The 13,485-nt window shown below is 35.8% G+C and overlaps 1 protein-coding gene across 2 annotated transcripts in view; it reads left to right on the forward strand.

Annotated features, from left to right (window-relative positions):
- Positions 1-13,485, forward strand: part of unc5da (unc-5 netrin receptor Da) — a 357,817-nt gene that overhangs the window by 259,493 nt on the left and 84,839 nt on the right. For both annotated transcript variants that reach the window (XM_056446616.1, XM_056446617.1), the window contains exons 3-4: positions 3,367-3,510; positions 6,604-6,707. In XM_056446616.1, coding sequence (XP_056302591.1) covers positions 3,367-3,510; positions 6,604-6,707 — 248 coding nt within the window. The remainder of the gene's footprint in view (positions 1-3,366; positions 3,511-6,603; positions 6,708-13,485) is intronic.

The following is a 13,485-nucleotide window of genomic DNA, read 5'->3' on the forward strand; positions in this document are numbered from 1 at the left end:
GCAACATTTTGCATAAATGTTGCACTGCCTTGTGTTTTTTTGGTTGCAGATGCAGTTTGTTTCAACCCAGGATCATAAAACCGTGTCTGTCTGTAGGGATGTTTTCACAAAAAAAAAAAAATTATATTGAAATGTCAGTAAGTGGCTTTAAAAAGCATTTTATTTTTTTTCCCAGAAACTAATAAACAATGGCAACATGCTATTACTCCACCTCCACCACACTCTAAACCTAACTGATTGTGGTAAAAAAAGATAAAGTGTTAAAAAAAGATAAAAGATAAAGTGTAATTGAAAAGTAGGTAAATAAATCCGGTAAATTAAAAAGAAAATACATTTTCCTAATTTTAATCCAGCTTTGAACCCTTTTTGTAGAACAGGATTCGTACACCTGAAAAGTAGTTTTTCTGTTTGTACCGACAACTCGTTTAAAATGAGCTGAATCAACACAATTCTTGTGTTTTTTGGGGGACAACTTAATTGATCTATGTTCAATCCACTTAAAAAAAAAACAATTAAGTTAACTTAATCATTTTAACATGAAGCAACATGAAGCAATTGTGTGGAACACAGAATTTTTTTAAAGTGTATTCAAACAGTCCACATCACAAATATAATGCTGTATTAGATGAGCTACAGAGAAAGTTTACTATGCTGAAAAAGCCATACACATGGACATGCCAGGCTTAATGGAAATAAGTACCTCAGTTTACATTTCTGCAAAACTTAAAATGCGTTGCTCCAGGGTACATTATTTTGCATCTTTCAAAGATGTGTGTTTGGTTAAGGAGACCACGAAAATGTGCTGAGCTGGTGGTCCTCCAGGTACATGGTTAAGAAACACTGCGCTAGATGGTCCTGTCTGCATTTTTGTAAACTTGAAATATGCTACTTAGTGTACTTTTTGTTTTATATTTCAGATATATTTACTTGTATATGCACATGTCCATGAGACGCCAGGGCTTGTCAGATCACTTAGCAAACCACTCACATAAACCTTTCCCTAAACCCAAATAAAAGCTTTTTCAAAAGCAAGCATAAGAGAAAAGTGCAATGTGACCATGTAATTGTACCTTGAATTGGCATCAAGTCTCAAGTCTGTGTGGATTGACTCAAGTCCGTGTGGTTTGCAACACAAGTACAACACTGTATAAAGTGAGCTATTGAGCCAACTGACCATCCTGGAAAAGTTGTATGGAGATAGGTGAAGCAAATGTGTCTCATTTCAAATCTTTATTAAATAGTTTTGTGACATTTATTTGGTGTTTTGCAAAGAACTGCGTTAAAATAAACGTTTATTTTTTAAATATCAGCCTGTAAGTGAAATTGCATAAACTAATTTTAAGAGGAGCACGTGATGTGATTGAGCATGACTAGCCGCTCATTTGTAGTCAGTAATAATCCAATAAGAGTGATCCAAGCTTACAGTAAATTTATCATTTTTTCCTACTGCTCTATCTTCGTTTTGGAAGAATCCCTCCTTCCACCCCATCTCCTCTTTTTTCTCCCTTTTCTAAGGGGAGCTCTCGAGACTACCTGATCTCAGATCCCCTTATATGCTTATTGACCGGGCAGGAGCCTTGGGCTCAAGTATCACCGAGCTCAGGGTTCTCTCCCGGGACAGCATGCCAAACCTGCTATTACTGCTAAGCATATCTAAGTGGGAACTCTTGAAATATCATTAAGGTGAAAAGGAACAAAGATTCTTGGTGTCATACTGCCCTGTATCCTTCATGTTACCAACAAACTGCAGTCAAGCATATGTATGTTTTTGCGGTTTCACAAAAATATAGGCTGACACATGAAATTCCAATAAGCCTGTTTTGCATACAGAGATAGATGTGACAGTATGTGATGCAGTACACTATATTATAATAAAATAAAAGCAGAAAGGTTTCTTTTAGGTTTTTAAAAGAAAATTCTCACATACAGATGACAACTTATCAAATCAAACCCCATTTACATGGATATATAGCAAACAAAACAACTCAAATCACTGCATTATGCATGCCAGGCTACTAGTTTGCAACAGTTCACGCAACCAGTGTTGATTTCAAAAACTAAAGCAATGTTATTGTGTAAATAAATGAGCAAGAATGTTGTATACACCTTCTTAATTTACAATTCAAAGTGTTTTGAGGTGATAACATAGAACTGTTGAAAAGATTCTTCATTTATTGAACATAATTTCTTTGGAAAATAATAAAAATCGCTGTCATTTTACTGCCTCTAGTGTTAATTCTGTCTAGTGCATCTGAAATGTGGAGCTAAATAAATGTATAGGTACCTTTTTTAGAGTTTTTCTTGGTAGAGGCATGTTTTTCCAAAGAGCCGGGGTTGGCATTAACTGTGCGAAGAGCGTAATCCACCACCTCAAACACCGCCTGCATAATTTAATGTTTAGTCGGCACGACAACGGTACTAAAATTAGTCTTATGACAGGAAGAATACATTATAGAGCAGCCTGGTTGGAAAGCAGCCTGGGGAATGCTTTTAAAAACTCACCCAGATTCTCTATAGGAATATGTGCATTATTCTTTAATAATTCCCATAATCCTGCTCCCTGACTCATACCTAAGATCTTTAATCTGTTCCCACCTGGTCTTGGATTTTTCAGGAACCACAAGGGTTTGGTACGGTTCAATCCTACAAAATTCTTATGCAATATTGGAATTAGAAAAGCATTATGTGTGGTAAATGTGTGGTAAAAGCAGGGCTGTTTATTTAGAGCACCATCCCTCTGAGGGAATATGGTTTAACTGGCTTTTAATTTAAGTGTCTGCTATTTGTTAAACTCCATTTAAAGCTACTTGGAAACTTTTCATGCGGTAAGCTTCTCATAGCGTAGTTCAATTAAAATCACATTTAAATTGAGATGTCTTTTTAAATATATCTTAGAACACAAGAAATCATTGGGGAACTCAATTAGGATGACATAAACATGCACAAATAATTCTCAAATAAAATTATACATCACAAATAGTCATAAATAGGGATAGATAACAGTATTTAACAAAATAATTTGCTACAAAACAGAATAAAAATGCCTAGCAGGGACCTGTACGCCAAGCCTTGAATCAATGAATTGTAAGAGAGAAGCATTTAGGAGAACTCTTTTGATTATTCAGTTCACTGTGCTAACAATGTGATATAACAACATTTTAACAGGTTGCACTGCTGCTTTTTGGAAAAGGTAGCTCATTACTGTGAAAGCTGCATTGTTTTGGAAACAGTCGAGCTGCTAGAAAGTGCAGTTAGGCTAAGCAACGATACCTTTAGTTAGTACTGATTTGCAGAGACTGTAGTCATTAGACCACTTCAAATGAGTCTCTTTGTCATTCTCAGTCTTTTGTTTTCTTCTCTGTGCAGGGCTGAAGATCCGTGAGGTGATGATAAATGTGTCTAGACAGCAGGTGGAGGATTTCCATGGACCGGAGGACTACTGGTGTCTGTGTGTGGCCTGGAGTCATCTGGGCACCGCCAAGAGTCGCAAAGCCACCGTTCGCATTGCTTGTCAGTATAATATTAGTAATTTATTTATTTTATTTATAAATTTATTTATTTTTTGCTAAATCACTTTAGATTTCAACCATTTTTTTAAGTTTGGTTGAAGTAGCTGCATCAAATGAACCTCACAAAAGAACTGAGATTTTCCAAAGAGGTTTTTCAAACACATACACCTTCTTCTATTGCTAAAACAATCAGATAGTAGTGTTAGTTTTATACTGTTTTTATGCTGTTATAGTATTTAAAAATACTTTAATTAGATTTTGTTTTGATTTTCAGTTTTCATTTTGGTTTTAGCACTTTTTATGTGCTTTTTTTGACATTTTTATATACTTTTCTTTAGTAATTTAGTACTTCCAGTGAGCTCCCAAGGCAGCATTTAAACTGTTTAGACTTTCTAAGTGTAACTTTATATTTAATTTTGTTAGGATTTGTATTAACAATAGTGTTTTTTTTTTTTTGAAGAATAGAGAGATGTAGAGATGTATACACCATATGAAATCTGAATAAATATGCTTTTCATTGATGTACATTTTGTTAATATAAGATAATATTTGCCCAAGGTGCAACTATTTAAAAACCTGTAATCTGGGGGTTTTCTTCTTTGCATTTTTGAGATGTATACACCTTATGAAATCTGAATAAATATGCTTTTCATTGATGTGCACTTTAAGATAGTATAATACTTGGCCGAGATGCAACTATCTGAAAATCTGTATTCTGAATGTTATTTTTATTTTATTTTATTTTATTTTTTGAGATGTATGTAGATTTTGTTAGGATAGGATAATATTTTGGCCAAGATGCAACTATTTAAAAAATTGTAATCTGAGGGTTTAATTTTTGGATTTTTGACATATATACACCATTTTAAATCGGAAAAAATATGCTTTAAATCAGGGGCTCTCAACATTTTTCACTTCGGGGCCCACTTCCTTCTCCGATCAATTTTTGAAGGCCCACCTGAAATTTTCTCTACGTTTGTACTGTATGAAATGCTCATTTAATCCTTTATTTTTTATTATTAATAATAATTTATATATGTGTATATATGTTTAATAAAGGTGAATATGTATATATATATATATATATATATATATATATATATATATATATATATATATATATATATATATATATATATATATATATATATGAAGAGTTCAGTTGCAAAACCTTTAAAGTGTCGTCTGAAATTTCCATCGAAAATGAAAAATTTTCTCAGCCACCTTTTATTATGTTGAGTTATTTCTCTTTAAAGACCATGAAAGGGTTTTTCAATAAAAGTGATATTATTGAACCTACACTCAGTAGCCTGATAAAAATGCTCATTTTAGAAGAAAATTTCAGACTGCATATATATATATATATATATATATATATATATATATATATATATATATATATATATATATATATATATATATATATTTACATTTACATTTAGTCATTTAGCAGACGCTTTTATCCAAAGCGACTTACAAATGAGGACAAGGAAGCAATTCACACAACTATAAGAGCAGCAGTGAACAAGTGCTATAGACAAGTTTCAGGTGTGTAAAGTCTAAGAAGCAAAGCATTAGTAAAAAATTTTTTTTATTTTTTTTTATTTTTTTTTTTGGAGAGAGAGAGGGCACAGTTAGTGGTATAGCCAGAGAGGCAGTTGCAGATTAGGAAGGAAAGTGGAGACTAAACAGTTGCGTTTTTAGTCGTTTCTTGAAGACAGCAAGTGACTCGGCTGTTCTGATGTAGTTAGGGAGTTCATTCCACCAACTGGGCAGATTGAATGTGAGAGTTCGGGAAAGTGATTTCTTCCCTCTTTGGGATGGAACAACGAGGCGACGTTCATTCACAGAACGCAAGTTTCTGGAGGGCACATATATCTGCAGAAGTGAGAGCAGATATGAAGGAGCCAAGCTAGAGGTCACTTTGTAGGCAAACATCAGAGCTTTGAATTTGATGCGGGCAGCAACTGGCAGCCAGTGCAAACGGGTGAGTAGCGGAGTGACATGTGCTCTTTTGGGTTCATCAAAGACCACTCGTGCTGCTGCGTTCTGAAGCAGCTGAAGAGGTTTGATAGAACTAGCTGGTAGCCCGGCTAGCAGAGAGTTGCAATAGTCCAGTTTGAAGAGAACAAGAGCTTGAACAATGAGTTGAGCTGTATGTTCAGATAGGAAGGGTCGGACCTTTCTGATGTTGTAGAGTGCGAATCTGCAAGATCGAGCAGTTCTAGAAATGTGGTCAGAGAAGTTCAGTTGGTCATCAATCGTTACTCCAAGGCTTTTTACCATTTATATGTATATATATATATATATATATATATATATGTATATATATATATATATATATATATATATATATATATATATATATATATATATATATATATATATATATATATATATATATATATAGGAACAGTGAACAACTCTGACAGAGTGCATCTGAAGCTCATATGCAAGTTTATTTTACATTCTATGGCGGAAACACTATTGAGCCTCACTAGATCCTCCTGTATGGGTGCGCATCCGTTATAAAACACTCACAGGATATTAATTTGGACAACTACTGTATATGGATAAATTAAATAGCCCACACAAAAATACACAAACAGACACTTTCACTTCACGCATAGTTTGTGAATGAACAGACTTACGTGTACTAGTTACAGATGCGAAGAGGCTGTTTTTGAAGTATTCAATCAGAGAACAGGAGAAAGTGCATTCCTTTGATCATTTTAATATAGCATATGAAGTTGGAATAAATTGATGTACACTTTGTTAAGATATGAAAGTAGTTGTGTTTTTGAGATATATACACCATATGAAACCTGAATAAATATGATTTTCATTGCTTTACACTTTAAAAAATAATAATATTAAGAAAATTATGTTTAATGTCCAAATTAAGTTAGCAATTGGTGGTCCATGTTCACATATATTGTTTTAAATTCTGTTTTAAATTAAACTTATTAAACCCACCCAAAATTGATGCCTTTGCTTTAATCTGATTGGCTCCTTCAGGACAAGGATCAATGAGTCAATCAATGCTTAATGCAGTAGTTATATGCCACCAATGCTTTTTTATTTCCACATATAGACCTGAGGAAGAATTTCGAGCAGGAACCGCAGGGAATGGAGGTTCCAATCAATGGCATGATAGTCCTCCACTGCCGCCCACCTGAGGGAGTGCCTGCAGCTGAGGTGAGTGCTCACAGTGCCCTCTACTTGTCTGGATGTGTGATTGTTATATAAGACAGAATATAAAACAGCAGATCAATCAGTCACTGTTGACATTTAGAGAACTATTTGTGTTTTTTCACTCCTTCTAGGCATTTGATGAGCATGCCTTTCCTTTTATTAGGGATGAGTGGGGTTGTTTTTATGAGACAGTACCGGTGTGTGCATTACCATTATGGTACTCAGGGTTCTGGAACGGTGATATATTCAAAAGTGCATTTGCATGCTCAGCACAGGATCTGCTGTGCATTTACATGTTTATTTTATTTTTTCCCACTTTCTCATTGCAATATCTTGGAGAATGTTTTATGCCTGCCTTAAGAACTTAAGAACTTCATTCTTTCAGTGAATCTTCCTTATATATTCTGAATAATATGTGCTTTTTGAAGCAGGATTTGCACCCTGCTGCCCAGTTCCAGCAAGTGCTAAAAGATTTAGCTCAAATGGACAGTTTGTGTTACTGAAGGCCCTCGTCTTCCACTTGCTTGGGTCACTTGAAAGGCCTTTTCTTTTATATGCATGAATACCAGTATGGAGAAGAACACAGACTTTGAATAATGCAGAGCAAATCCCATCACTCTGAACTGCTGTCCACTGTCCCAAAACTCTCTCGGGAACAGGGTTACAGTCCATCTGTCTGTTTGTCTGTCTATCGAAACTGGATTAGAGATGCATGACCTGGAGGACTTATTTTGCTTCCAATAAAATGCTGGGTAAGACTTTAATTAAAGGGGTGTTCATAATACACACAACATGGATACGAATGAGATTTTATGAATGCTTTTGACAACTGTCATTTAGTGTCATTAGCTCGTTTATGTCATTTTAAATGCAAAGATGGCATTGTTTGAGATGTCTTTGTTTTGACAACTTGACAAGCAAATACATCACAACCTGTCTTTGACTTTGTCATGACATCTGGACATTGCCAAAAAACTGTCAGTGTCTTTTTTATGACAACATAACTTGTCATAAATTTGTCATGTACATGAATGCCATGAGGCTGTTATAATTGTGTCATGAATATTTTTCTGATATTTTTTTTCAATGGGACATTTTAGCGATTCATTAAAATATCTCATTAAAAGTGTCAATACTGTGTCAAATAATTGTAGTAATTAATTAATAATTTAATGACATTTATTTATTCATTAATTTTCCTTTATCTTAGTCTCTATTTCAGAGGTCACCACAGCGGAATGAACTGCCAATTATTCCAGCAACAGTGCCAACTGGTCCAACTGGGACTTGAACCAACAACCTTTGTGCTGTTAAGCGACAGTGCTAACCACTGAGCCACCATGCCGCTCAATTTAATGATATTTTAATGACTAATTAAATGTGTACCACTGTAGTTCAGGTCAAGAAAACATATTAATGATGCTGTTAGATAACATGGCCTCATGACAGTTATGTTTATTACAGATTTATGACAAGTTCTATTTTGTTTTACGATATAACACTGACATTTTTTGTTGTTCTGGTAATGTCAAGTTGTCATGACAAAGTGAGGTTGCTATGTATTTGTTTAAGCTCTGTAAAAATAATATAATATAATATAAAAATAATATAGACTACTATTTTTTATATTATTATTATTATCATTATTACTATATTTACTCTGCACTGTAAAAAGTGATTAGTTACTTAAAGCGGGTAAACCAATTGCCTAAAAGCAACAAGTAGACTTTACAAAAAAAAAAAGGAAAGCCATTGTAACTTGGAACTATTAGGTTAATTTTTATAATTATGCTAATTGTACTTTTTAAAGTCAACTATTCCTTTTTGCACTGTCAAAATATTTTAGCACGTCTGTTTTCAAATAATTACTGTAATTATCACAATATTACATATTTGGTGCTTCATTAAGTCTATAAAATCTACAATTATTTTATATTTGGTGCTTCATTAGGTCTATAAAATTTACAATTATTACCTGTATTGAATTTAGAAACTCGACTGGCGCACATGTGTAGGAACAGCTGTTGGTGGCCATAGCAATGACAAACCGCAGTAGATTGCGAACTCACAAATGCGTTTAAATCCGTAAACAAAGCAGCACGCGTCGCGTTTTCAATGTGGTTTTACACGCAATATGAGAATAAAAGGGTTAACTAGATACAGTACAAGTACAAGTAACAAAACACAATTAAATACACAATTTGCAAGCTAGAGAAAACAAGGAAGCAACCATTTTAATTGCACTTACTTTCACTTGTGAAATGGAGGAAGAAACTGGTCCATGAACTGTGTACTGTAAAGTTGCTGTCAAGCTCTGACAAAGTCCCAAAAAATCATTAGTCCTTTTTGGTCCTTCCTTTTACAAACGGCCTTCCTTTTTAAGCATGTAAATTGCTGAAGCACTCTTTAGAAAAATGACAGGAACACAGCACAAGGCTGGGGCTATAATGCTGAGGTATTTTTTGCAAAATAAACTTCAGCCACTGACTCTTCACTGCCTCTTCACATGTTTGGGTAGTTCCCTCACACTTCAGAGGACAGCTTCAGGATCCGGGGGGTTTCAATTTTCCTGGGACTGAGAACACAGCAAGGAAAGTAATTTTCAAAAACCCATAATAGGGGCTCTTTAAGTAACTAATCACTTTTTACAGTGTGGTCAATTTGAGATAAGGGCTTTCTGCAAATGTTTTGTCATTAAAAAAAGAACCAGAAATCTAAATGTTTTTTTAATGGATTGTAACAGCTCTATGTACAGTCCTGTTGTGAACAGTAAAATCTCTGTTCTTGTTGTAATAATCTGCGTTCTAGTTTGCAGCAAGAATTCCGCGAGTGTCAAAGAAAGGTTCTGAAAAACTGCTTTCAGGTTTATCTCAGCGACTCCGAGTATATAATATCGAACCTCCTACAGAGTTTTGTGACAAGCTTAGGAGGATATCTATGTGCTTAGTGGAAATCAAACTGGCAATTGCTTCTCATAAACCCAGTGTCATATTATTATCATCCTCCACATTCTAGTGAGATGATAAGTGATACCGCTGCGTCTGCCTCTCTGAGGAGGCTGACAGATTCCTTGTTTTTTTGCTTTTATTTTGTTTTTAAGTCACTCTCTTTTCTTTGTAGTAGTTTCAGAACAAGCTATACTTAAACTAGGCCACCGTGAGCACATTTCAACATCAGCTTTAACAAAAAAATAAATAAGTAATCATATCAACTTTTGCCATCTGTCATGGTGGAAACCTATCCAGAATGGCTGTATGGTGAGCTGCCGTCTGTGATCTGGAGGGAAACAGCCGTGCACCATCACTACAGCTAATCAATACTCGCTAGAGCCAACATGGTGCTGCTGCTGAAAAGGATAGTCAGGCTTAGGCGATGTTTGAGACGGAGCCAAGATCTGGGTCCAGAGGTCTTTGTGCCAGAAGGGTTTGTCGCTGGAGATTACAGGTTGGCAGCCCAATGCTCCCTCTGTAATCATTGCTGCTCAAAGACTAAAGGTCAAGCCGAAGAACTCTGCCACCGGTAGACATATGAGCCAAGATGGCTCCCCTGTTGTCTGGCTGATACCATCTTTGGAAAGGACGCAAGTCTGACTGTGACTGGAAACCGACCAAAGGCTCGGAGAGCTTTGGCAGGTCATGGCAGACACACCACTCATGTGCTTCTCACGGGTTAATTATTTTGCTCTTCATTTTGGCGTTCATTCATTCATTCATTTTCCTTCAGCTTAGTCTCTTCATTCATCAGCGGAATGAACCGCCAACTTTTCCAGCATATGTTTTACACAGCAGATGCCCTTCCAGCTGCAACCCAGTACTAGGAAACATTCATACAGTACACACTTATTCACACACACGTTATGGCCAATTTAGTTTATTCAATTCAACTGAAACCCATGCAAACACTGGGAGAACATGCAAACTCCACACAGACACGCCACCTGACCCAGCCAGGACTTGAATCAGCGACCTTCTTGCTTTGAGGTGACAGTGCTAACCACTGAGCCACCGTGTTGCCTTCATTTTGGCAGTTAAACATACAAAAACTTAAATAAATTGCTCACATTTGATTGTTTTGTTTTGTTTTTCTCGAAAGCGTTTGTGAAAGGTCACAGGCACGTAACAATTTTGTCATTGTTTATTCTGGCATATGTCATCCTTGTCCTTTGTTTGTTCCCCGCCTGAATGGAAACCTGTTCAGAAAATATCATTTCCCTGGAGCTATAAGATCATCCCTGTTGAATAATGAACGCAACATAATTAAAACAATTACACCAACAAGGAAATGAAAGCGCGATATTAACTGTCAAAGTAAAGTTCATGCAGATTACTCACAGCTAAGATGGGAGAGGGGGGAGAAAAAAAACTCTCAATAACTTTGAGAGACCAGACCGATCATTAAGCTCATATTAACTTCACAATCCTCATCCTGCGACGCAATTAATCATTCAGTCTGATGAAGCAAAGTCATTTAAAGTGCTTAAAATGTAATTATTCAGCAATAAACACGGCACGGCCCGCGCTGTCAAGAGCAGGATGAGAAGGAAGGACACGTCCAGCCCGTTTTACTCCTGCATCGGAAATAACGCGGCTGGATTTGGAAAGTTCATTTCTTTAATGTGATTCGCCGAAAATCACTGTAGCGTTTGTAAGGGGCCGCATGACTTGATTGAAGCAAAGTGATGCAAAGGGACATTAATGAAACTGGAACTTAATTGAGTAGGATGGAACAAACCCGGACGAGACCTCCTTTTGTAATTGCCTTCTTGTCACTTTCACTTTCCGTCTAAGTGAATGTAGCCTAAATCTTGAGGGTGATTTTTTTTGCCCAGAATGACAATGTTATGAGGTGTTGTACCAGTTTCAGGGCTAATTGGATTGACCTGTAAGGGACGTGCCATATTTAGTGTTGGGAATGAGCTTCTTTTCTTCTTCCTCTTCTTTTTCTTGTTCTTCTTTTAACCACCTGTAAAGTTTGTTGCTGCTGGAAAGTGTCAAAATAGCAGCATGATTTACTGTACAACAATTTTTAATGGTGGCAGTTGACTGAAGTATTTATTTTTACGCATTTTACATTTAGTTTACTTAATAATTTTAATTAATATGCAACAATTTAATTTATTGTTTTTACAATATTATTAATGTATTGCTTTTACATCTTACTGTCATGTAAATGGTTGCAACATCAGTTTACTGAAAAAATAAGCTTTTTAGAGTAAAAAAAAATAAGTGAAATGTCTGCCACAAAACTCAAAGCTGCTCCTGTCTCATGGAGATTGGTTGCTGTCTTCTCTGCAGGCAATGAGCTTCCACTTCACCAGTTTAAATGCTTCACATCATTGTACACTCTCAAGCTGCAGTGTATTTTCGAAGACCCTCCTCCACCCCAGCTCCACCTGTGTTTAGATCTGCTATGGGGGTTATGTAACATACTCTATTTTGATCTGCAGCTATTTCGAGTCCACACAGAGAATGTTATTATGGTTGAGACAGATCGCCAGCCTCAGCTTACACCATTAAATGTACACCATACACTCTTTAGTTCAGAAAAAAGGTGGAAAAGGGAGAAGACGAAGAGGAAAGATGAAGAGGAAAAGCCGATATAGAAATTAATAAAAAAAAAAAAACTAGCATATTCACCGTGGCAATCTTCATATTACATCGTTAATATAAAAATGTCATAAATGCACCTGCACATAGATTTTTTTCATGTTTAAGACAAATCACCTGCCTCAGCTCACACCATTAAATATACACCATGCGCTGTCAAAAAAAATAACATTCTACAATATAACAAATAGTTTTTACATCAATAAATAAAACAAATGATTAAAATCAAACTTTAATATGATTTTTTGTGTATTATTTAGGACCAGTGCTAAGTTCTCTGTAACAATGTGGAACAGGAATAGCACCTCTTCAGTTCAGGAAAAAGGTGGAAAAGACTGCTTAAACAATAGTACAACAGGTATGGCTGCTTGGACTATACCACCTTGAAGTTAACCCCAAGGTGGAGAAGAGGTGAAACCACACCACTGTCGTCTTACAGACTCTTTTTACATTTTTATTTGTGACCCCAAAACAAGTTCATAGTAACTAAACTAGAGGAAAATATAGTTAAATCAATATACTTGCAATGATTCTGTTACTTTTTCATATATATATATATATATATATATATATATATATATGTTTGCAGCAGCACCATATTATATTCTCAGACGGCATGTCTATGTAAATACTGGCAGTAGCAGGTCTCGGTACTTGCATTGCCATAATAATCAAAGCAGCAGCAGCAGCGTAGCAGATCTATTCCGCGAAGACCAAATACATCAACATTGCCATATATATAATCATTATCATACTAAATCCTGAGAGTGTTCCTGACAGAATTCAAATCCATATGTTTATCCATATGAACTCTATTGCGCGTGCAGGCTGATAGGTTACCATATCTGCTGCTGCATCATTAACTACATTGAGATTGGTTGCTGTCTTCTGGGCAGCCAATGACCTTGCTTTTCATTAGTTTAAATGCTCAACCAGCTATAGGGGGAGTGGACAAACAGTAATAGAGCCAATTCGGTAAATGGGGATGATTGGGAGGCCATAAAGGTTAAAGGCAGATGGAGAGAATTTGGCCAGGACACTAGGGTTACACCACTACTCTTTACAAGAAGTGCCGTGGGATTTTTTTTTTAATGACCACAGAGAGTCAGGATCTTGGTTTAACGTTTCAGCCGAAAGACGGCACTGACAGTATAGTTTCCTCTTCACTATACTGG

This window comes from Danio aesculapii, chromosome 21, assembly GCF_903798145.1.
Source record: "Danio aesculapii chromosome 21, fDanAes4.1, whole genome shotgun sequence".
Classification (NCBI taxonomy): Eukaryota; Metazoa; Chordata; class Actinopteri; order Cypriniformes; family Danionidae; genus Danio; species Danio aesculapii.